The 24,865-nt window shown below is 52.0% G+C and overlaps 1 protein-coding gene across 3 annotated transcripts; it reads right to left on the bottom strand.

Moving 5' to 3' along the window:
- Window positions 1–497: 497 nt before the first annotated feature.
- Window positions 498–24,466, bottom strand: Sh2b3 (SH2B adaptor protein 3). Of its 3 annotated transcripts, XM_041648869.1 has the most exons (8): window positions 24,094–24,466; window positions 14,007–14,690; window positions 4,096–4,197; window positions 3,927–4,018; window positions 3,755–3,849; window positions 3,464–3,678; window positions 3,214–3,385; window positions 498–3,108 (listed from the first exon to the last, which is right to left on the bottom strand). In XM_041648869.1, the coding sequence occupies exons 2-8, from the start codon at window positions 14,661–14,663 to the stop codon at window positions 2,786–2,788; spliced, it is 1,656 nt and encodes a 551-aa protein (XP_041504803.1). In that variant the 5' UTR covers window positions 14,664–14,690; window positions 24,094–24,466; the 3' UTR covers window positions 498–2,785. The 3 variants fall into 3 exon arrangements, with proteins under 3 accessions (XP_041504803.1, XP_041504800.1, XP_041504802.1); XM_041648866.1 differs by having other exon boundaries at window positions 498–3,385; XM_041648868.1 differs by having other exon boundaries at window positions 498–3,385; window positions 24,220–24,466.
- Between the last annotated feature and the right edge of the window lie 399 nt (window positions 24,467–24,865).

Genomic DNA, 24,865 nt, shown 5'->3' with positions numbered 1-24,865 from the left:
TTAGTGTGTGTTTGTGGCGACTCCTGCTGTTGTTGGGGGACAGACCCGGGATAGACCTGGCTGGGTGTGCTGTTTGAGTCTCCAATAACTTTTCTTTTTCACCTTTGTTCTGACTCAAGGTATCTAGAAAAAGTCAAGACTGAGATTTCCTTTAGGTGGATTAGTGGTTGGCTTCAGCAGGAGGAAGGCTGGCCAGAGGTGGGAGCCTTCAGAAAAAGTCCGTCTCTGCCAGCAGATATGTAAGCTTCCTTTTTCCTATCTACAGAACCAAACCACTGTTGATGCAGTGTCCCAGTTCAGACCTGTGTTACCAGCAGGGGGCAGGAGATATTTCTTCACCAGTCTGGAGGTGTGTCCTTTGTGTCTGTGCTCTTGCCCTGATTCCTTCCTTAGTGCAGCTAGGGGTGGGAGGGGTCCAAAGAACAGGACAGCCAGGAGAAGGGAAAGGGAAGTGGAGCCCTAGGGAATTGGTATTGCAGAGAACATGGTCGTAATTCTGAAAATCTTTTTAATTCACATATAGCAATTTGTACACTGTAGCAAAATTTGCATTATTCAAGAATAAGTTACTCATACAGTACATAAAACAAAGATTTGCCAAATACCTTCTGCCTATGATAGAAGATGAAATCCCGTCTTCCTGTCGTCACAATGCTTATTCCAGCCACACATTGGCTGTTGGATGCATCTTCATTAGGAGGCAGTGGATGACAGTCTATCACTCGATGTTTGCACTAAGGTAACATTTGAACAAGAGCCCTCAGGAAAGAAATGAAGCCTTCTTTTAGGTTAAGAAACTTATGTAAAAATAGTGTTGTCTGGCCCAAAATTGTAATGATCACTACTCCTTTTCCTACGATACAGAAATGATCAAAGGCAGAAGAGTTAAAGCCATATGGACTGCTGGTCTAAATTCAAGGCAGGTTAGCTGACCTAATTCTTTGGTGCTGGTGGCTGTTAGTGTGGAGTTGTAGTCAGGAGAAGGAAGTAATGGTGCAGGGGCTGTTTAGCTACACTTATGATCTCTATAGGGCCAGCTCACGCTGTGCCCATGGTGGTCTGTCAGGACTACTGGGGGTGGGGATAGTGCCTGGTAATGACACAGGTATCTGGCTTGGGCCTCACTAAGCCACCTGTTCCCCTTCAGCCAACTGGACCTAACTCTAGCAGAAAAAAAAAGGTGTTGGCCATGAGACGACTTTGTCATAATATACACCTTTTGAAAGGAAGTTGTCCACAGTGGGCGAGTCCCAGTGCTGTGGGGCTGGGGTGCTGGTTTACAGTGTATGGCCAACCTCTCCTCTACTGAGAGCTGTGTGTCTAACAGCAGAAATGGGTGCCCCTGGTTCAAGTTGGTTGAACTTCTGGCCAGGGGCAGAGGCAGCTGCCCCCTCCTCCTATACAGTTGAGAGAGGAGTCTGGACCAGTGACTGAATATTGCTTATATCTTTGGTTCATACTTTTTGTGGAAAATGATGGAAAGCTAGTTCTTTTAAAGACAAAACACACATCTGCACCTATGTGGGATGTGCCTTGCTCTGTGAACACAATGGGGGGTGTTCCAAGGTGAAGCACAGTCGGCTGCTTCCCCCATCCACTAAGAGCCACACAAGCTTGCACAGTATAGAGGGTAACCAGAAGAGAAGGATATCAGCATGTTTGCCTCTGACAAACATGTCCAGGAATTAAGTGTGATCCCCTAAAGCCACAGCTGTGAGCCCAAAGGCTACACTCACTGGCATCTTTGTGCTCAGGAGCAGCCCACTCTAGCCCCTATCTAGATGAAGAGATTGTGTGTGCAGGAGCATAGTCTTCCGCCAGTGACCCTGCTGCCACCTGGGACAGAACACTTACTGTGAGCTATTATAGGAATTTCTTTATGGTGCCAGCTTCCTGTTTGGCCAGTATGGAGCCATACTCAATAAGCCATCAGATGCTTGTTGGGGAGGTCAGGGGCAAGCTATAATTTGGGTTCACAACACAGGCCTAGATAGGAGGCTTTCATTTGTGCTTGTCTCTCCCCCACCTGTTCATCCCATCCTCTGTAAAGCTGCTATAAACCAGAGTCCTGTTTTTTATGCATAAGGCACTGGGGTAGAATGTCCCTTGCCACCCTCCTCTCTCTGCAAGCTGCCTGGATTTCCCTGAAAGGGTGACACACTTCATTCTCTACATTAAGGAGGACAGTGGCTACCCTGTAGCAGGCAACTGTCCTGAGGAGGAGCAGACAAGGACACTAGCGTGCTGGCTTAGCTTGGATGGGTGGAGCAGGTGTGCTTAGCTGCCCCTGGCTTCACAATAGCACAGTAGGGCAGGGCAGGGCAGTAAGCTGTGATTTCATATGGAAACCTGAATCCTTTAAAAAAAAAAAAAAGTAATCTGAGGTAAAATGTTTAAAATCATTTTTGACTTTTAAGCCTGTCCCTCTGGCAGAGCTTCTGTCTAAAGCTAAGAGTAGAAGCGGGATTAAGAAGCATCCATCAGCTGTGGAACTGAAGCTATGGGGAAAGAGACAGGACTTGTTAGTGTTTTGTGCTTCGCAGTGAGCCTACTTGGTAGGAAGTCTGTCATAAGCTCTCACTACCAGTTTCCACTGCCAGCTCTGGGCCTAGGGTATCAGCTAGTGGCACTTGTGCACAAGAACTACATCTGTAAACAGTGGGAGAAAGCCAGGGGCTAGCTATGGCTGACAGAAAGTCTGCGGCAGCCTGGTAGAGAAGACATTTGAGCTGGGGAAGGCTGATAACAGCCTGTAGCTCTCTGGAGGAGAGGACGATGGTTACATTCACAAGTTTGCGTCCCTGCACAGCTGTGAGAGAGGAGTGTACTGGTTATCAATGGCCCGAAGGTGGCTCCGTGAAGAGGAGTCCATCCCATAGTCTGAGTCCCGGGCACTGCTCACAGGCTCCAGTTCCAGGTGCCGCAGACTGTTGGCCAGTTCCTCAGGAGAAGGCACCAAGTGGAAGATTTGCTCTGGGGGTGTCACTCGGCCAGGTAGAGCCTCTGCGCCAAGGCTTGGGGGGATGCCAGAAGAGTTGAGGTGGGAAAGACCCAGCTCCGAGTCCCAGTGAGGAAGGGAAAAAGGGAAGAGGACCGTGTTGGAGGAACCTGGAGAGGTGACATGGATGAGTCTCAACAGTGAAGAAAATGCACCAGACAAGCTTTGTGTACTTCGGCGATACCACCCCTTGACAAAAACTTCGGGGTTCCTACCTGGTGCTTGGGAGACAACTACCACATAGCCGGAGAGCCGGACATCACAAGCTGCTCCACACTCAAGTGGGATGGGGGACCGCTGGAAGTGACGGAGCATGTCCACCACCGAGGGAAAGTGCAGGTGCTGCACACGGCACTGTCCACGTTCTGTGAGCACCAGGCGGAGGTGCTATGAAAAGAGGCGGAGGTCAGCCTGCTGCCCAGGCTGCATTCCTCCCATCCCAGCCCACCACGTTCCTGACCCTACCTTGGCTCTGCCCTGTAAGTTGAATGTGAGCACATACTCCCCTCTCCGGGACTCACTCTGCCGCACCAGGAACACACCATGGGCATCAGGGCCCTGCAGCTGAACCAGCTGTGCAGCCTTTACCCTGGAGATAGGGCCGTGGAACCAAGGGTAGCAGGACAGGAAGTGATCTGTTTTCTGGCAGGCTGGGTCCAGCACTGCTCCAGGTGAAGCACCTAGCAGAAAGATGGTGGTGGTAACGTGTGGGGGCCACATGTCCAAGACAACTGAGGCCAAGGGTCTGGCACATACCTTGGTCCAGGGAGTCTGTGCTTCCCCTTGGAGAGCTGGCTGGACCAGGCTCTGCCACAAAGGAAAGGGGTAACTCTGTGTTCGTGCACTCCAACCTGTAGGGGAAGAGGCTGGGTGAGGAGGGAGCCAGCAGGGAGGACCACAGCTAGGCTAGGCAGGGGGCAGGCCTCACCTTTGGCCTGTGCTAGTTCTGAGCTCTGCTAGCCATGAGTTCAGCTGCTGTTCATCTCCCACCTCGAAGATGATGTCTGTCTGGTCCTGCACCTGCATAGAGGCAGCATACAGTTCTGCATCTGGGGAGAGAGCAGCGTCTCCCAGGGAGCCATAGCCCCAGCACTCACCTTCAGCACAAAGGTATAGAGGTTGTCGGGCATCTCCAGGCGTGTACATGGCCGGACCTCCCGGATCCTGGAGCAGGCCTCTTGGAGCTTGGGCTTTGAGCTCTAGGAAAATGGGGGGGGGGGGGGCATCACTCTGTTAACCCATGGAGGCTTTCCCCTACCTCAGGCCTCTCAAGTGTTGTCTGCAGTCTCTCACTACTAGGAGGAGGAGGCACAGAACACCCTTCTACAGCTTAGCTCTCTCCAATCAGGAAGCTTCTGACCTCCCCTACCCTACTGCCCAGTAGATTCAGCCTAGCCCAGAACAGTCAGTTGAAGGAGTCAATGCAATTGGCTGCACGACATGCCTGGGAGATGCCACCTTAATGTGTTTGTCTGGCAGCACGGATGCCAGTTTCCAGGGCAAAGCTCAGGACCAGGGTACCTTAAGACCCAGACCAGGTAGTTGTTTCTAGGAGGGAAGCCCTCCCCTTGCCTGCCCTCTAGTTCTTATTTCCTCTGGTGATAAGATTGTTCTTACTTGCTGAGATGGCTGAGGACCAGCTCCCAGCAGAAGCTAAGATAAGCTACTGGGAGAGCCAGAGAAGAAGGAAGGACAAAGGACTTGACAGGCCTCTTCCCCTCCCTTTATGGCTTTTTTCCCAGGATAGGAGAGAGTACCAGGTCAAGTACATCAGAGCCTGGGTTTTTACTCTGCTTCTTGCCCTGCCCCAGCTTAAAACAAAGTCCACCCCAGTGCCATCAGCTTGGTCACCTGCCTGTTACAGGAGTGACGGGGAGCTGCTGGAGATGGGCCAAATGGGGAAGACATGATTCCTACACCTGTCCACAATTGCTGTCTGCCGACCAGACTTGGGGTTCTTCCCAATTCCCGGTGCAAGCTTTAATAGGATCAGCACCACAGTGCCTGTTGTGAGTTACCTGCTGGGTGGGGTGTCTGAACCTGGTACTGGCCTATGGCCCATCTGGTTGGACTACTAAGGGGACGGGGGTGGTGTGAGTCTCTAGCCAAAAGCCATTTGGAAGCCTTGGAGTCTTCCTTACCAATGTGCTTCACTGGTCAAGCCTGCCCAATAAGCAGCTCTCCCCAGACCCAGCTCAGAATAGCTGTGGGTGGGACTGAAGTGGCCAGGCCCACTGAGATTTCTAAGTGGAAGTAGAGTGGCACCAACTACTATGTTCCATACCGTCTACTTCCAAGCCAAGAACTCAGTCAAATCTGATCATTGCATTTCCACGGTGAATCTTGGCCTTCTACTTTGCTCTGCCCCTTACTCTACATCCCCAAGCTGCCCTTTCCAAACTATTCCTGACCGCTAATGTAGATTGATGGTGGGAGAAAAGGCCTGAGATGTTTCCAGGATGGCAGTGAATTCTGCATGGGCCATGGCACACCGCAGTTGCCCGTCTATAGCCCCAGCAATCATACGACAGGAAGGAGCCAGAGGTCAGGAGTCCTGCCACCAGCCACTGCACCCCCAGCCTGCTGGGAAATGAGAGGCTGACTCACTAGCCTCCTCTTGGGTCCTTGAACTGATTCCTGGCCACTCTTAAAGCCACACAGTTTCATGTGTCAAGGGGCAGCAAGGATCTTTCTTGGTACACAACAGTATCTTCAGCAGACTGCTGCTTCCCCTTGGGGCCCTGAAGGCACATAGCCCAGGGAAGTCACACCTACCCAAGAAAGGAGACTGTGGCTGCTTTGAAATCCTCAGAAAACAGCCACGAACTTCTACACAGGTAGAAGCCTGAGGGAAAGGGGAGCCAGGGGGACCATGACAATAGCCTTCCTCCAAAACAGTGCCTAATGAACCTCTCCAGTGTCATAACAGGACACAGCCTCACTGCAGTCACCCAGTTTAGAGTGACCTGAGGACAGGAGGAGGGACTCACTAGTCTAGGAGGAGAGAGCTGAGAAGGCTTTGGGCCAACTGAGTCCTGCCATTCGTGACTGCCTTCTCCTACCCCCAATGCCATCCTAGAGCCCTGTGTGATGGAAAACACCCACTCCAGTGTTGGGACGATCCTATCAAAATCCAGCCTGCATCAGGTACTGCACTAGGGAGATAGAGGCTAACCTCCAGATAATAGGAAGCCTTGTTTTTCTAAACAAAAACACAAATACCCCACTTTGTTCCAAATAGATTCCAGTCAGATTACAGAGACATCTGGGAGCCAAGCAGACAAGAAGTCAGTCCAAAGAAGGACTCTGACAAGTCCAGCAGCAGTCTGTTGAACCCATTCATCTTCCTGACTCTGTCTTCTTTCTTGGACTTTATTCCCATTCTAGGCTACTTAGGGTCAAGTAAGAAAGTCTACAAATTCCAGATTCACAGCACCTGCCAGTCGGGCTTGGACTGGCCCTGCTAGCATCCCCCCCCCCCCCCAGGGTTTCCTACAGGTCAAAGATTGAGCACCAAGGCCCCTTGGCAAAAGCTCTGCAGTCCCTGGGTGGGCAGCATGGTCCAGAGTGGCCCCAGCGGCCAAAAAGCAATGGTCACATAATAGCCAGAGCAGCCATGGCTAGATAAGACAGCCTCAGTACTGGAACACAGGCTGCCCAGCATAGTGCTTCCAAGGAATGGGCTTGCAGGCTAGCAATACAACAAAACTTTTAAGTCATGGTGGAAGGGAGAGACCCAGTGGGTGGGACCAAGGAGCAAGAAAGTTCCAGAGTGACCCCACACACACACACCTTGATATCATGTAAGGCTATATTTATATGTGGTAGGGAGAATCCCCCTATTAAAAAGAGCCCCTCAGGAAACTGCTTCCAGCATAGGGAATCCACAGGCACGCTTCATAAGCATAAGGGAGGCCCAAAACTCTGCCTGTCAAGGCAAGGTGGATGTTGGAGTCCTCAGAAGAAACCTTTGTGGGGTAAAAATTAAGGCTAGACAGGAAGTAATGACCCTGAGACCTAAAGAACCTCATGCCAGAGAGCTGACATGTGACAGGACCAGGGCCATGACATATAAAGGACATATAAATCAGCAGCACAGACATGATACAGGCTGAACGTGTAGCTTGGTTGGCAGTGTTGCCGCACATGCACAAAGCCCTAGTTCAGTCCCCAGCACCATAAAAACCAGGGACAGAGAAACAAAGTCAAGGCCTGCTGAGACCTAAAGCAGTGGGAAGGTTTGGGGTGTAGCTCAGTAACAGATCCTTGCCCAGCATGCATCATCAGGCCAAAGCTCCAATGACCAAAAAACGGAAACAGAATCCACAGAATAGACAGCCCATAGGGAATAGACTGCTAAAAGAGGCACAGTCCTCTCAAGTGAGATATTCTGCAATTAGACAGTTGTACAATTGTGTAAATATGCTAAAAAAAAAAACAACAACAATGCATTGTTCACTTTAAGCAGGAAAATTTTATGGTATAGGAATAAAACTTTGCAAAGAGAGAAAGGCAGCTGGACATGATGGCACACACCTTTTTAATCCCAGCACTTGGGAAACAGAGGCAAGCTCTGTGTTGGAGGCCGGCCTGGTCTACACAGAGAAGCCAGGTCTTGAAAAAAAAATAGATAACCAAAAAGAAATAGGCTGGAGACTGAAGAGACAGTTCTGCAGTTAAGAGCACTTTATATTGAAGTTAGAGATAGCACAGTGGCTGCTCTCCCAAAAGACCTGGGTTCAATTCCCAACATCCACATGGCAGCTCACAACTGTAACTCCAGCTCCACAAAGACATATTATACAGGTCAAACACCAATACACATAAAATAAAAATATAGGAATAAAAAAAGAACTTTGTTCTCATCTCTAGTACCCAAGTCCAGTTTGTGGCACCTACCTGACGGCCAAAGGCTCCAACACCTTTTTCTGATCTCTACAGGTACCAGAGCACACATGTGCACAGACACATAATAAAAGCCATAAGCTGGGACAAAATGATTACAAGTTCCAGGCTAGCTTGAGCTACATAGTGTAAAGAGGGGGAGGAGGTGACCAGGTGACTCATAGTACTAGTGCCGCTGGGTAAAGGATACAGCAAACACTGGAATGGTCACTGAGCATGGGAGAGACACCCTTAGCTAGCTATAGAACCAAGTCCAGTCTGGTTCAGACCCCGACAGCTGCAGCTAATATGGAGACGTGGGGTGACCAGGCAGTGAGGATGCCTGTCTGTGACGCCACATTATGTTGTAATTTTGCAGCTCATCAGAATGCTAACTGTGGAGTGAACAACCTACTAGACACATCAAACAGGTGTTCAAAAGCATTATTTGCCAAAACTCCCCAAGTAGAAACAGCCTAATTTCCACTTACTCATGATTTGGGGGTGGGGAAACCATACAAGGGAATATTTATTACTTGGCCATTAAACGAAATAAGATTATGGATGTAACTTGGAAACCTAAGGGATACAATACAGATATACAAAGGCTATTTCCAGCTTGAATCCTTTGGCTAATATTCTAGGAGAGGGTGGTGATGACCACACCACTCTGAACTAGTGAATGTCTTAGTAGCCAGATCATTTTCCAATGGACCCTGAACCCTGGGGGTGAGGAGATGGGCCCAAGACTGCTCTCTCTGGTAACTCCATCCAAGGAGACACTCAGATAAGCAATGCTCAGTGCAGAATCAACTGCACTGGGGAGACATTGCAGGTGTCTGACCTGGGTGCACATGATGCAGGGCTGGAACACGCCTGTCATACTGACACTTTGTGATGGACACTGGACCACATGGGCTGAAGTCCCCTATATTGGAAGCCTCCAGCTGCCAGCTTCAGGGCCTGGCACACTGCAGAGTAGGAGATAGTCTCTTGGAAGAAGCCAGGTGGAAACACGGTTAAATAAAGCCATTAACTGAGATGTCAGGGAGAGGGGGAGTCTAGGGAATCCATCTGTGATTTGGTCTCTTTGGACAATCCTTGTCAGTTCCTAAATGGTGGCAGCATTCTGAGACCATGTGGCCCCTTCCAGACAACTGCCTAGAGGCAAGAGTTTTGCTGTGTTGGTGCCAGGGCCAGGAGTCCTGTCTCTTCCAGGAGGGTCTCTGTCCACTCATCCCAGCCTTAGCCAGAAGAGAGAGAAGAAGGAGGGCTAGAAGTCCCTCTGCCCATGAAGCCATGCTGGAGCCCGTCTGGAACTTTTGCTTCCTTTTCCATTCACAAAGCAGTGGGCTGGGGATTTCCCCAGTGTGGCGGCCATCAGGCTACTAACTGGGGAGGGCACCGGGAAACCCAGTTCTGGGGTCTGGAGTTTTTCATGCAAGGAGTCTTTTCTGCACCTCAAGATGGTAATATACCAATGCACTCTGTCTACCATACAGGAAAACTGAGACTCAGAAAGTCAGCCCAGAGCTACATACCAAAGACATAAGCCAAAATATGAGCTCAGACGTGCCCCTTCCCCAGTGTCCATCACACTGCCTTTAGCCATGATCCCAACACTGAGCCCATAGCTCTGACTCCTTGATGGCTTTCCACAAAGCAACAGGGCCAACTTCCATGAAGGTGGTGGCAGTGAAAGCCATCTGCACATTTAGGGGTTCAAACATAATCCCAACCCTAATGTCCCCTGCCATATGCTCACACAATACCCCATTTCTGCCTCCTCCACCTCTAGACTTGGACCAGTCTTCTCCTATGGGAGTTGATGTCATGATGGGCCCCCAAAGGGATTTTGGGAGGACTCCATGGCTGAGTCAACTATAGTGTTTGTCACAGGGAAAGTCACTGCACCAGGGACAGCAGCTGCAAAGGTCCAAAGCCAGGCCTGTCTTTCAAGGGTCAAGTGCCTTTCCCATGGCTGGGCGGAGGTGGGGGTGGGGCTTGTGGGACCACAGAGCCTGGAACCCGGCAGAGCTGGTGGGTACAGAATAGGGCTTCCTGCCACCTCCCCGCCACCTCCTCCCCAGCCCAGAGGAAACCGCCAGGCCGGCAGTGGCCAGCCCTTTCTTTCTGCTTCCTCTTTCCCACACAGCAGGGAGGAAGGGAGGCAAGGTCCCTGTATGCCCTGGGCTCCTCAGGCCTCTTAGCCTCCTGTCCTTGTGCCCAGCAAGTGCATGGCTCTCCTGATCATCACCACTCTAGCTTCTTCTGAAGCACTTATTTCGGGCCACACAGCCACACTTAAGAGACCCCTGGCATTGGATGTCTTACACCCATTCCCTTCCTACAGTACTCCAAACCTCACTCCACCACCAGCTGTGAAACCTTTCTAAGTAACAGCTCCTGCAGGCCTGACCAGGGCAAACTCTGAAGTCACTCCTGTTCCTGACACCACAGAAGCCACAGGGAGTGGTGACACTAGACCTTCAGTCTCAAAGTGAGACTGAGCCTGGTCTAACCTGTTGCTCTCAGGGGCTAAGAGGGACAGCACAGGTGCCATGGAAGTCACCAGGCCTGGAAACCACCCCTGCCAACTGGGCCAAGCGGTAGGGACCTTCGGGGTAGCCCCTTCGGGGTGCAAAGGCTGGGGCTCCCTATGGTACCACAATGGTACCTCCAGCTGGGGCACTGTTGAAATATGACTGTCTACCACACCCACACAGCATCCCCGGCCACTGCCCTGAGACTGCACAGAGGTCACTCAACCAGTGATGTCCTCTGGTCTCTACTAGACCACACAGGTAAGACCAGGTACAGGGACCCTCCTATGTCACAGTCTCAAGATGTCTGATTCTATTTTTTTAGATGGGCTTACTTTGTATCCTAGGCTCAACTTGGACAGGCAATCCTCCTGCCCCAGCTTCCACAGTACTGGGATAATTTGAGAGGGGATGTCCATCACGCCCAGCCTTACGTTTTTGTCTGTTGTTGAGGCCCAGGCTAACCCCATTTTGATATGTAACTAAGATTGACCTTGATCTAATACCTTCGTTTCCCATCGATGGAGATTACGGTAGACCTAGGCTTTCTCTCCTTCCAGGGCTCCTTATGAATAAGGAGAAGTGTTCTCTCACCCGTGTGCTTGTTAGGAGCACAGCACAGCACTAAGTCCTCAGGGTGCCTCCACCCAACCTGGCAGCTTTCCCGACTCTTCCTTCAAATATGCTCCACACCTTCCACCTTGGGGCCTTTAGCCAGCTGTCCCCTGCTGCCAGATTCACAAGGAGTCACTTAGGGGGCTAGAGAAGGAAAACTGCCTTCATCTGAAGGCCAGCCTGTGCTAGATGATGATTTCCAGATCTACCCAGGCCACCAAGTGAGGCCCTGTCTAGGGTGAGGGGGAAAAGGCAAGGAAACTTTGGCAAATTAAACAGTGGTGTTGGCATAAGCCAAAATATTGGCCAGCAGGACAGAAGACTTCCAGAAACACATCCCTACAGATGGGCGCTTCAGCATCAAGTGGCCTTGGACTAACAGGAAAGTCTCCCCAGCACACAGCCGCATATCCACTGGCAGAGTGTGGTAGCCCGCGTCAGTCCCATATACAAACTCAGCCCAAGATGCCCATGGCCATATTGAGAAAGCCTCCAGCAAAGTTCCAGGAATAAAGACAAAGTGCCCACAAAGCCTGGGGTGGGTCAAGATTTCTTCAGCAGGATACAGAAAGCAATGAAATGAGGAGCTTCTTAACCAGTGTGGTGGTGCACACCGGTAATTCCAGCACTTAGGACGCTTGGCAGGAGATTGAAGAGTTGAAGGCCAACCTCAGCTACATATGGAGATGGTGTCTCAAAAAAATAATCTGTCAAAATGACTCAGCAAGTAAAGGAAGGTGCTTGCCACTAAGCCATTCCGGAGACCCAGGTGGTGGAAGGAGAGAACTGACTCCTGCCAGTTATTCCCTGACCTCGACACTCCCATCCCTTCACAGGCTAAATTACAATGACTGATCAACATCAAAGGCAAGAACGTGTGTTGGTAAAGAGGCAGTCCTCACTGTGCGACATGACATCTGCAGCAGAAGAGGGCCATTGCACACTGAAGCCTGGGAAGTCCTAAGAAAGGGAACGCAGGCCAAGGGAATGGCTCAGCTCGAAAAGCATGACCCACAAACACGAGAACTCCCAACAATCCTGGAAATAGCTGGGCACAGCCCAGCAAAGGGAAGAGACAGACAGACCCCTGGGACTCCCTGGCCAGGTGGGCTAGCTGAATTGATGAGCTCCAGGTTCAAACACCTTGTCTTTAAAAATAAGGTGGAGAACAAAGGCCCCCAAGGTCATTCTCCGCCCTCCGCATGCATGCATACATGCACACATGCATACCCAAACATACAGATGCAGACACACAAAGAAAGAAAACAGGCTCTTCACAAAAGAATAAATCACAGTAATCAGGAGACACTAACAGTCCTGAGACACCAGGACATGTCCATTGGAACTGACCAGGTTCAAGAGTAAGTGAGGCTGTAAAGGCAGGGGTCCCTCAGTCACCACCACTAGGGACACCAACTGGCACAGCCACTTGGAAAAAGCCATGATATTGGAAGCAATATTTCCAGGAATAACCCAACAGAAACAAAAACACATGCCCTGCAGAAACTTATATCCAAATGTCACTATGACATTATTCAGAAAAATCCCAAAAAAGCCAAGTATAGGAGCATATATTTGTAGTCCCAGCATTTGGGAGGCTGATGCAAGAGGATCTCAGCAAGACCTTCTCTCCGGGGGAGGGGGGGTGGAAATGGGGGATGGGGAAGGCACTGAGGTAGAAACCACCAAACCACTCAACAACAGGTGATCGCTAAACCAGTTATGGGCTAGTGCTTGCACTGAAAAGAACACAAAAGTTCAAAAAGTTCAACACTATAGGGGACTGGAGAGGTGGCTCAGCAGTTAAGACCACTGGTTGCTCTTCTAAAAGACTGGGATTCAATTCTCAGCACCCACACAGCCGTTTACAACTGTCTGTAACTACAGCTCCAGGGGATTTGGCGTCCTCATATAGACATACATATAGGCGAAACCCAATGTACTCAAAAGAGTGAATCTTAAAAAATAAGTAAATACATAGGGGCTGAGACCGTGGCTTAGTGAGTAGAGTCCTGCTGACCATGCACAACGCCCAGGTTCAATCCCTAGCACCACACAGAACAGACCCAGTGGGCATGCCTATAATCCCAGCATCCAGGAGGTAGGAGACAAGATCATTCTCTACATAGCTATTTCAAGACTAGGCTAGGCTAGATAAGACCCTATCTCAAAAACAAAACCAGACTCTGCACTGGAGAGAGAAGGCAGAGGGTGAGGAAATGCAGGTCCTTCTGGTCACTAAGAGGCACACATGGAACTCAGAGCTTCAGAGCAGCACCACAGACAGCCATTGGTAGGGAAGATTGTCTTTCAAGGCCCTTCAACTGCCTTTCCTGTGCCACAATGCCAGTGTAAGCTCACTGGGGACCTGCTCGCTCCTTCCACAGCTCCCATTAGAAGGGCAGCTTCCCAGTCCCTAATGTGTGCCTAGCATACAGTAGGTGCTAGTAAGTATCTGTCCAGTGACCACTGGTCTGCACCGCATGACCATCAGTGCCTCGGGGTTGGGCTCATGTCACTGTCACCCTACAGCCAAGCTGTCATGCTGAATGGGATCAAAGAACAGAGAGGAAATCAAGGCAGACAGCCAGGCCTCACACACCCAGGCAGAAGGGATGGCTACCACCGCAGCACAGCACTAATACCCTGGGCCTTGCCTGCCTGCCAGCAGAGTAAGAGTGAAGCCCAGGCCACCAGCCAAGACAGAACAAACTTCTCAGAAAAGAGACAACAGGTGGACACAGCAGGGGTACCGTTCAGCCTAAAAGGACTTACTAAAACCTCCTATGTCGGTGTCATTTGGATCTGGACTTTCAAAGACTTTTACCTATCTGCTCTAACCTACCGACAGAGTGAACAGAGCCCAAGGAAGCCTTTAACTCTCCATGGTCGCTGACTCACTGCCCTAGATAAGTCGGGGTCACGGAGTCCTGCCGAACTATGGGCATACAGTATAGGGCGCTCACCTTGGGAGGGTCGAAGAGCTGCAGCAGGCGGCCATGGCCTGGACCCGGGGCCCGCAGCACCAGGCGACCCCGCTGCCAGCGTGCACCACTGTCCATGGCCGCCTCATCCGCCAGGCTGTAACGCAGCGCCGCCTCCTTGAGCGCCTCCGCTGCTGGCTCCCGCAGGTTCCAGGGTAGCAGCTTGCGGGCTGGTCCTAGCCTGCTGGTGGCGGAGTTGTCGTTATCGGTATCATTGGTGTCGCTGGCAGGCCCTGGCAGCTCCCCAGCCGAGCGACGGCGGAATAGCTGGCGCAGGCCACGGCGCAGGTGCTGCAGGGCGCAGGAGGGTCGCGGGCCCAGGTCCTCGGAGCTGCGTGCCTTGGGCAGCGCGGCGCGGTGGTGCGGGGCAGTGGCGCGGTAGTCGCGGCCCGGTGGACCCGCGAGGCCCTCGCGCACCTCGCGGCAGAAGTGGCGCTGGAAAAGCTCGGCGAACTGCAGCGACACCAGGTCGGCACGCAGCGGCTGTGGATGCGCGCGCGCGAACAGCCAGTACTGGCGGGCCAGCTCCCGCGCCGCCGCCGCTGCGTGCCGCTCGCAGAAGTCGCTCCAGCCGCGCGGGGACGCCGGCGACGCGGGTGCAGAGGACGTGCGGGACGGCTGCACGGTGGGCCCGTTCATGGCGGAGAGCGAGGCGGGAAGGCCGAGCTGCAAAACAGGACAGAGGGCAGTGAGCCAGGGAACGTCCCGCCCCCGCGGCCACCCAGGGAACCCCGCACGTGGAAACCGGCAAACCAGAAGGCGGGCAGGCAGGCGGTGCATACAAGGTGGAGACAGACAGTAGGTCGGCGAGATGCACTAGGGAGGAGCTGCCTCCTTCAAAGGGGCTCCCAGAGCTCAGCACCACTCAGCCTTGCGTGAGGTTTTCCGGAATTTTCCATTTAGTATTTTTAAGCCTTCACTGACCATGGGGAGTGGAACTGCCCACCAGAAAACTAGCTACTACTGCACACCCAAAGTAAAAGCTGACACCAGGGCTGCTAAAGACTAAAACCCAGGCGCTTCATTACCTGTGGTGGGTTCTGTGAAGCAATACAACTTCTTTAGGGGGCAATTTGACAAGAGTAATTTCAGACCCCTTCCCCACAGCTAAAGGTTTTCAAAGTAGAGCCCCGACTACAGCTCCCTGCTGTTGCTGGCAACCCTGACTAAACAGGCAAAGTTGGGGGGAGGCTAGGGCACTAGGCCTGCCCTATAGTCCCAAGGTCACCCCAAAACCAAACCTAACAGTCCACCCCGCATGACCCTATTTATGCAGTACACAAATCAAGGCTCACAGGTCTCTCTCCAGCTAGTTTTTACAGGCACAGTAACACATTTAAGGGTGGTCAAGAAAGGCTAGCCAGCGGATCTATCCTGATATAGCAGACTGTGGGGGCAGTTTTGAAGTCCAGATAAGTAACTGAGTTAGCTGATTACTACCCATCTCTAGAAAGAACGGTTGGGAACATGGATTCAATCTTGCATCTAAAATCCAGTCCCATCTTTTACTAGTTATATCTGATCCTGAGTGACCTCAAGTGATTCTCCACCTCAGCTTCCCCTGTCAAAGGGGAAGTCATCCTCAGAGTATTACAAAGACTCAGTTAAGAATGGCCTAGAATCTGGAAAGTTCAGTGTGGTTGGCTGCTGTCCTCATTTAAATGCTGCAGCAAGCATGGTAACAGCCACACTAAAGATGAAATGCAGCCTGTACTGGCCAGACTCACAGTGATGTAGGCTTCTCTAGGCCCGATGCAGGATTCAGGCAGACACAGGTGCAAGACAATCAAGATGTCCAAGTGGATCACCACTGTACTGTCCTTGGACAAGATCAGCATGGAGGAGCCAGGCACAGGCACATCCCTGAAGCACAGCCTGAGTGAACACCTAGCTTGCCTGTCATAGGCGAGGTGCAAGGACCTGTTTACAAGACTCACCTCCATCATTCATCACCCCCTCAGTCATTCCACACAATATACTGAGGGCCTACTGTGTACCTGGCACTGCAGTTGGCCCCAGGAATATACCAGGGAACAGACAAGATATTTAAACCTTAGCTGGTGTGGTGGCATGTGCCTGTAATCCCAGCCAGGGAAGATCAAGAGTTCAAGATCGGCCCGGCGGTGGTGGCGCACGCCTTTAATCCCAGCACTTGGGAGGCAGAGGCAGGCGGATCTCTGTGAATTCGAGACCAGCCTGGTCTACGGAGCTAGTTCCAGGACAGGCTCCAAAGCTCCAGAGAAACCCTGTCTCAAAAAAACAAAACAAAACAAAACAAAGCAACAACAACAACAAAAAAAGTTCAAGATTATCCTTCGCTACACAGTGAACTCCAGGCCATCCTGGGTTTCATTAGACCAATCTCCAAACAACAAACCAACCTGTTTCCCCAGAGCTCAATGCAAAGAGGAACAGGCACTGGCTGTGTGGCCACTGACACCAGACTGCATCTCTCTGAACCCCAATTTCAAGCTCATTAAATGTTTGTTAGGAAGCTGGAGAGATGGCCTAGCAGAAAGAGCACTGCCTACTCTTCCAGAGGACCTGGCTTCAATTCCCAGCACCTACATGGCAGCTCACAACTGTCTGTGATCAGCTCAAAGTGATGTGACACCCGCATACAGACATAAATGCAGGCAAAACACCAATGTGTATAAAATAAAATTAGTAAATCATTTTTAAAAATGTTTGCAGCCGGGCGGTGGTGGCGCACACCTTTAATCTCAGCATTTGGGAGGCAGAGGCAGGCGGATCTCTGTGCGTTCAAGGCCAGCCTGGTCTACAGAGTAAGTTCCAGGACAGCCAGGACTGAACTGTTTCACTGAGAAACACTGTCTCAAAAAAAAAAACAGAAAAAAAAAAGTCTCCAAAAACCAAAATAAACAAATAAATAATGTTTGCCAGGACTAGAGGGGAACAGCTAGGCCCAGAAATGGGGCTCTTTCTACTGTCCCTACTGCTATGGCCTGTGTACTGCAAGACCCAGAACAGACAAGTAAGGGTGGCCAGCCCATTCCAGCACCTAACAGGATACTTCAGTTCCAGTGCAGAGGCCTGTGCACTCACTGGGGTACACTCTGCACTCTGTCAGCACTTTGCATGCCATGCCATAAGGTTCTTAGCACACAGTAGGTGCTTTGCACATAGTACGCAGTAAAAGCCAGGAGGAAGAAAGAAATAGACCACATCTGACCAAGCCCATCTCACTCTGCCCACCTCCTCATAGGGAGCACCTTTTGCCTGGGGGATCCGAGCCTTGATCAGAGCTATCCCCCCTCCCCTCGCACACCAGGAAAGACAGTCGCAGCCTTCATAGCCCGGATGACCCACAAGCTGAGTGCACACATCATAGCTCTGGCCCCATCCACAGACTGCAAGGGCCACTGGGCTGCAGTCTTGCATCAATTCCCTAGGCCTGTCTGTTTTCATAACACCACAAGAGGAATAGTACCAAATCTTGAATCTGTCCTCAGCAATAGGGATTTGTCAGTGGCCATCCAGACTATGGCCCTGGGACCAGGGCACACCTGCTTTCCTCTACTTCCTACCACAGCAGGGATTTGATGAAACACACAAAAACTTAAATCCAAGTACGCAGCCCAAACTGGATTTGTGAATATCATCCTTCTGCAGGCCTGGCATGAATAAAGAATTCTTTATGGCCTCACGTAGCTCAGGCTGGCCTCCTCCTGCCTCTACCTTCTGAGAACTGGGTTTACAAGAATATACTAAGTTTCTGTGGTCCTAGGGATGGAACCCAGGCTACCCACACGCTATGTAAAGTGGCACTACCAACTGAGCTACACTCCAGTCTAAGGATAAACACAGGTACACAGATGCCTAGTGACCAGCATCACCCACTAGCCATCATATTGCCTAGCCTACCTTTTGGGTACCCAAGTCTCTGTCCATACCTGTCCCTTCATCTGGAACTTGTGCCTATTCACTCTGTGTATATCAGGGCCTAGAAGCACAACTACAGAGCCAAACCCTGGCAGTACCTTCTACACTTCTTGCAAGCCAGGTCCAGCTGTACGCTCACTCCAATGCCCCCTCACAAAGGTGACACTGGCTATGCACCCAACACCCTTAAGCACTGCTCTGACCACTTTGGTGGTCAAAGATAAACTCGAGGCATCACAGAATCCCTAGGGTGCAGGAGTGAAACCACAGGATGACCAGTACAGCACTCACAGAAGAAACTCCAAAGAGCCCAAATGCGCCCCAAGAACTAACGTGCTTCCCTTGTCCCCTGGAGTAGAAATGGTAAAGGACTGTTTCAGCTCTGCTCAAGTGGAAAGTGACCAGCAGCCCTGCCACTACCCTGTAGAAGGAGGAGCAGGCTGGCTGTGTCCTGCCGCCCAGCTAGCTTAGCCCCAAAAATAACCACACAGAAATTGTATTAATTAAATTACTGCCTGGCCCATTATTTCTAGCCTCTTATTGGCTAACTCTCACATATTAGTTTAACCTATCTCCATTAACGTGTATCGCCACTTGACTGTGGCTTACTGGCATGAGTCTAACCAGCGTCCATCTTGGGCAGGAGAACCATGGCGTCTGCCTGACTCTGTTCTTCTTCCCAGCATTCTGTTCTGTCTTCCCCGCCTACCTGAGTTCCTCCCTATCAAATAGGCCAAGGCAGTTTCTTTAATAACCAATGAAAGCAACACAGATACAGAAGGACCTCCTACACCATTTTCCCTTTTCTGTTTAAACAAAAAGAAAGATCGATGATGATTCCCAGTAAAAAAATGAAAAAAAAAATTTTAAACAAAAAGAAAGGCTTTCACTTTACCATAGTAAAATTACATATAACAAAACAGTTATCAAGCAAGAATTACAGTCACAATATTTATATCTACTTTATCTTTTATCATAACAAAGGAAAACTATAACTATCTAACTATTCTTCAACTCCATCAAAGACTCCAGAAGGATATAATATTACCTAAGTAAACAAGAAGTAAACAATTTCCTTTCTTTTTTCTTTTTCTTTTTCTTTTTTTTTGGCTCCCCATCGGGGAATCGAAGTAAACAATTTCCAAAACTCTAGAAATGACAGAGACATCTCACTGCCTGGACAGTCACCCAAAGTTTTTCTGTACCGTTGGGGTATCCATCTTCAGCCTTAAGGACCCATAGTATCCAGCAGACTTTTCCATGAAGCAGGAAAATTTAAAGACAGTTTAGTCACTTTTTTGTGTGTCCTGTAGAATGTCTCGCAGACTCTTTCATGAATCAGGAACCCTGAAGGATCATCTCACCTTTAGGCAAGTTCAGCAGTCCTCTCTCTGTGGGTTCTTTGTGTCCAGTTTATGCAACAGTCCAGGCAAGAGCAGTTTCTTGCCCAAATGGCTAACCAACTCCATAAGGAGCCTCTTCGATGCCCATCTTCCTCTTGAAGTAGACTGGTGCTGCCAGGAGCAGACATGTCTCATTGTCATAAAAAACCCTAAGTTATTAAAATATTTTAAATGCCATATTCTGTAGTCTTTGAAAGATATGAAGAATGCCTATCTAACTGAAATATATCTAACTAGAAAATCTAACTAACATGACTATAAGCTTGACTATTATTGATGATTATCCATTAACAACCTATATTTCCTAATTATACATTACATTTTTAAATGAACTACACAATACAATACCTTAATCAAGATCAGAAATACATATACATATAACATAATTGACCTTAAATTTGTATTAATAAAGCAAAATCCATACCAATGCAAATTATTCATATCTATATCACTACACAAACCTACCAACTGTGTACAAAGAAAGTATACCCACTTGTATTAAAATGTATGGCTCTACTCTAGGCTCCCTGGATCTTCATTAGCTGGGTGTCCTGTCCTTAGGCCCAGGTTAAGGCACTGGAGGTGGGCTTGCTCCAGGTCCCACAATCATCTAGAGGGGATAGACCCATCCGGCCTGCTCACAAGCACAGGCTGGAGCCAGGAATACTGTATACTGTTTACCATCCATCTCTACTAGGCTAAGGTGCTCCTGCCACGACCATGGCCCACTCAGAACAAATGCCCCAGGTGCCTCTGCAATTGAGCAAGGCAGGCTGGTGCTCCAGTCTCAGGTCACATCCTGTCTACCCCAACTCCAACAGGAGACACTGAGAACACCCCTGGGGGGAGAAGAGCACCTCCTGGGGCTCTACTCCCACAGCCCTTGGGGCTACCTCCACCCCATCCTACCCGGAGGCAGCAGGACAGGAAGGCAGATGTTAACAGGTACCTGCCAGTGGTACTCTAAAAACTGTGGTAGGTGGGCACAGGGTGGAGAAAATAACTGTTGCTTGTCCCTGACACTGAGAAGAGCAGTGGAGGTGAGTCAGGCCACCCACTTGCAAAGCCCAAGCCTCAGGAGGAACCCAGTTCTGGGTCAGGCAGCATGGGTAGCATGACTGTGGGACACAGGCTGTCCCAGGCCAAGGTGACTCCAGGCTAGATGGCAGGGGGGCAAGGCAGCAGGAAGATGGTCCCTTCCAGTGACTAACTGAACACTTTCCATGTGCTAAGAGATGAAGCACAGCTGCTCAACTGTGACAACCCTGGGACAGGATGGAGAAGCTGGGAGAAGGGAGGAGCAGAGCTCAGCCTCAGGATGATGGGCTCTGTAAGTACGGCTCTCCTCTCCTGCTCTTCTCCACAGAGAAGATACAGCCTCCACCTGGACTCAGCCACAGTGACGAGAAGAGCTGTGTCCTATGGAGATAGTTCCCCCATCCCCAGTTTCCATGGCGAACAAGAGGGCAGCTAGCTCCCTGCAGTCAGCAAGGTGGCATCTCAACACCCTCATTGATCCTAGACAGCCACAGGCAGCCCAGCCAGGCAGTGCTGATCCATAGGAGCTGCAGCCAGGCTGGTGCTCCTGCTCAGGCACAACCACCCCAAGGATACAGAGGGCCTGTCCAGTCAGCGAGATGGAAGGTTGCTGGAAGGGACTCTGGGACCACCCAGCCCATGACTGAAAAGATGGCTCAGCAGCCTCTCAGCTTGGCCACCACTCCCATCTCACAGGTGCAGAGGATACCTGGAGCACTCCACCTGCCAGGGCAGGGAGAGCTGCTCAGTGTGTGTGTGTGTGTGTGTGTGTGTGTGTACCCAAGAGTTGTGACTGCCCCACTCTTAGATGCTGGGACAGGAAGCCCCATACCACCCTCTAAAGGTGGCCTCCTCCAAGGAGGTCTCCAAACTGACTCTATGCTGCAGAGCTGAAAAGACCCAGTGCACATACCCTAACTCCCATTTGCACCCCGCCCCTGGCAACTTGACACTCCAGACAGCCACTACCCCAAGTAGGCTCCAAGAGGTGGGGAGAGCAAGGGACTAGCCCCTAAGAGAAGTGTACCTCTCTTTACCAGACAAGGCTTCCTTCACCAACCTCAGAGAGGGCAGTGGCAGAGGTGGTGGCAAAAGATGTACCCTGCTATCAGAGAGAGCCTCCCCTGAACTGTCTAGGACTTTAAGGAGAATGCACTGACAGCCTCTGGCCCTTGTGTACCCCTTCCCACCCACATGAGTCCTTAGGACTCTATGGAGATGCCACCAGTGGGGGGTCTGAAAGGTAGGTCTACCTCCTACATCAAGAGGCCACACTGAGCCCTGACCCCAAAGTCTAGCCCCACCCCCAATCAGCTGCCGTGAGTCAGCCCCACAAGCAGGGCACACACTTCCTTCCTCCAGGCTTCCCTGGGGACCAAGCTGTACCCCCTGTTCCCCACAGCGGCTGGGGGGCACATCCGGACAGGCCCCAAGGGGCTCCAGGCCTGGCTCACAAGGAAGACCGAGAACTGGCCCCCCTGCTGACCCTTGACAGGGTTGTGTGGGAGGAAAAAATCTTTCAGCCATCTGCTCAGCTGCTGAGTTTCCGGCTGGCCAGGGTGGGGCAGGCAGGCCATCAGGTCCCTTAGGGACCTGTTTCTTGTCCCAGTGAGAAGAGGGACACTGGGCTAGACAGCCTAGTGGTGGTCAGTGGGACCCCAAAATACTGACCAAGGGATACTGGTTGTCTAAATCGTGGGGCTCAAGCAGGTGGTACTGAACAGTGGCCAAGGACATGCAGCCAGGCCTGAGACCTACCCAGTCCCTGAGGGACCACAAGCCCCCGGAAGTTGGGAGCTGGGGTGCAGACTCCTGGGTCCAATTAGGCATGACTCAGCCAGTGACCCCCACTGAGTCATTTCCTCTAGGCAGCCTGCCAGCCTCAGTTTCCTTGGGGAGGGTGGTGGCTGGAAACAGGCCTGGCAGGAGCAAGCAGCCCCTCCAGACACTCCAGATGGAAGCTGCTTCCTGCCCTGCCCCGCCCAACCAGAGATGCTCAACACCAGGGGCCCTAGGGACCGTTTTCCCAGGAAGCCTGGCAATTAAGTGCCAGCCACCCTATCCCCGAATTAATAGCAGTAGCTTGAACGTATTGAGCACTAACCTCATGCCGATTTCAGAACAACTCTATCCTTCAGCACCCCCTCTTCAGAGCTCAGAGATGGTAAAACAAGCCCAATACCTCAGAGCCAGCATGACTACAGCCAACCTAGTTCAAATGCCTTCCCCTTGAAAGGCTCCTACATGGCACACAATCACCCTAGGGAGGGAGAGACTTGGTCCACAGTGGGCAGGTCTCAAGGGGTACCTTGCCTAAGGCCTGAGTCTCTTCACGTGTGCTGCTCCAAAGAAAGGCCTCTCATTCCAACAATACCATCTGCTCCATCTCTGTGTGTGCCAGACTCCACAGCAGTTAAAACCCTTCCCACTCCTGATGACTTCATTGCCTCAGAGAGGTTAAGTGACCACCCAAAGAGTCACAGAATGGGAGATTCAGAAGCTAGCTAGCCTCAGAGGTAGGCTAGACCCCAAAGGCCTGCCCTACAAAGCATTTAAGTCCAGGCTGGAGGCAGTTAGTTCCCTGCGAGGTCACCAGAGTTCTCTATCAATCACTCATGCTAGAGAGGCACACTCCGGAAGCCAGAAAGGGTACCAAAGTACCTCCAACTCCATCCCAGAGGAGGAAGAAACCTGGGTATGGCCCAGCTGGACAAGATATCCTGAGGTACATAAGCTGACTGCACAGTCCAGCTGCTCAATGCACCTTACTTGTCTCTTGCACAGGAAAGACCAGGCACTGGGTGACAGACTTGGGTGCCACAGAGTCAGGAAGGAACAGGAGCAGAAATGACCTCAACAAAACAGATAACACCCTTGTCATGACTCGAGCCATTCTGTGCACTGGTGGTCATCACAAGTAGGTGTCAACTGAAGAAACCTGAACAGGAAGGGGCTGTCATCTGACTCTGCCCAGGTCCTTCAGAATTCCCTGCCCAAAGATTTAGGAAACCCCAGAGCAGCCAGTGCTCAGGAGAGTTAAGGAAGGTCCCACAGCAGGGGTCCATAAAACAGGGCAGTGTGAAACAGCCTGTAAATGAGATCTTCTCCTGTCAGGCCAGGCGCAGGTGCCTTCCACACACCAAGTCCTCATTAAAACTGCACCGCAAATCTCTTCTTACTCACTTAACGGGGAAACAGAGGCTGTAGCTTACAAAGCAGAGGAGGAAGAAGTTCTGCTTTCTAGGACCCTCTGTTTCTTCCCCTGCCACTGCCCAGCCCTTGAGGGCCCCAGACCACAGCTGCTGCTGCTTCGGGCCAGCCCCTTCCCAGCTGGTCGCCCCCGTGGCTCACAGGGACTGCACAAGTTCCAGAATGTATTCACCCCTCGGCCCTGTCGGAGGCCCCTCCCAGAGGGGCCTGTGGGAGAAGGCTCACAAAATGTCCTAAGCATGTAAAACCCTTGCAACTTCCCCAGTGGGCCCTGGCCTGTCATGAGCCTGCCCCGCCACGACCTCTGACTGCTTTCGCCTTGAGGCATCCGTATGCCACCCCTGTAGATCACCAGGGCCGTTTTTGCTCCTCCTGTCAGGTCAGTGACACACGTGTCCACCCCACCCCACCCCCCCGGCAGGGACCAAGCACGCTGTGTCCCCGGGGCGGCTCTCGGTTCCTCCCGCGGCGCCCCGCCAGACCCCTCTCCGGAGGCCCCAGCTGCAAGCACTGACCTCCGCGCCCACATCACTGCGGTCTGGGATTGGGGAAGAGAAACAGAATGAGGAAACGCCAGAAAACAGAAGCGGGATGCGAGCAACCGCCCGGTTCCTCCAACGCGCTCGGCGGGCCGCGCTTACCGCGCAAGCTGCGGGTCGTGGCCCGGCCGGCCCATGGCGTCGCACGGCCTCTCGGCGCTCAGGCAGGAAACCCCGGCTCGGAAAACGGCCAGCGCCTCATTTCCGCCGCCAGCGCCTGACAGCAGCGGAGGGACGCGGCCCCGGGCCGCCCCCGGGACGCTGCTGCTGTCGCCCCTGTGGACCCCGTGGCCCGTGACAGTCTAGGCGGGCGGGCGGCTGGGAGGAGACGACAGCCCGAGCCCATGCCGCCCCGCGCCGTTATGTAAAGAGGAACCGGTCGCGAGCAGCGCGCGGCAGCGGAGGGCGGCTTGTGGGCGGAGCCATGACGAACCACGCCCCTCCTACAGCCAGCCGCTACTCCGGAGGCGGAGCCTATCCCGGCCCCGCCCTCCCGAGCAGTCGCCTCCGGTTCCCTCCCCCAAGGGCGCGCTCCCCACCCCCAAGTCGCGTCGCGCCCCCTAAAGGAAAGGGAAAAGCCAAGAGGAGGAGTGTGCTTGACCCCGCCCCTCTCGCGCCAGCCAATCGCCGCGTACCTCAGCGGGGCGGGGCCCCTGGAGGGGGTGAGCGGGGCTGGCGCACGGTGGGGCGGGGCCGCCCGACCTTCTGGACCTCGTGGGGGCGCGCCCCTGCGGACGCCTCAAGCCTG

Source organism: Microtus oregoni, unplaced genomic scaffold, assembly GCF_018167655.1.
Source record: "Microtus oregoni isolate MIOR12 unplaced genomic scaffold, Mior012 000003F_ref0000135, whole genome shotgun sequence".
Classification (NCBI taxonomy): Eukaryota; Metazoa; Chordata; class Mammalia; order Rodentia; family Cricetidae; genus Microtus; species Microtus oregoni.
This window is presented reverse-complemented; position numbering and strand designations above follow the sequence as displayed.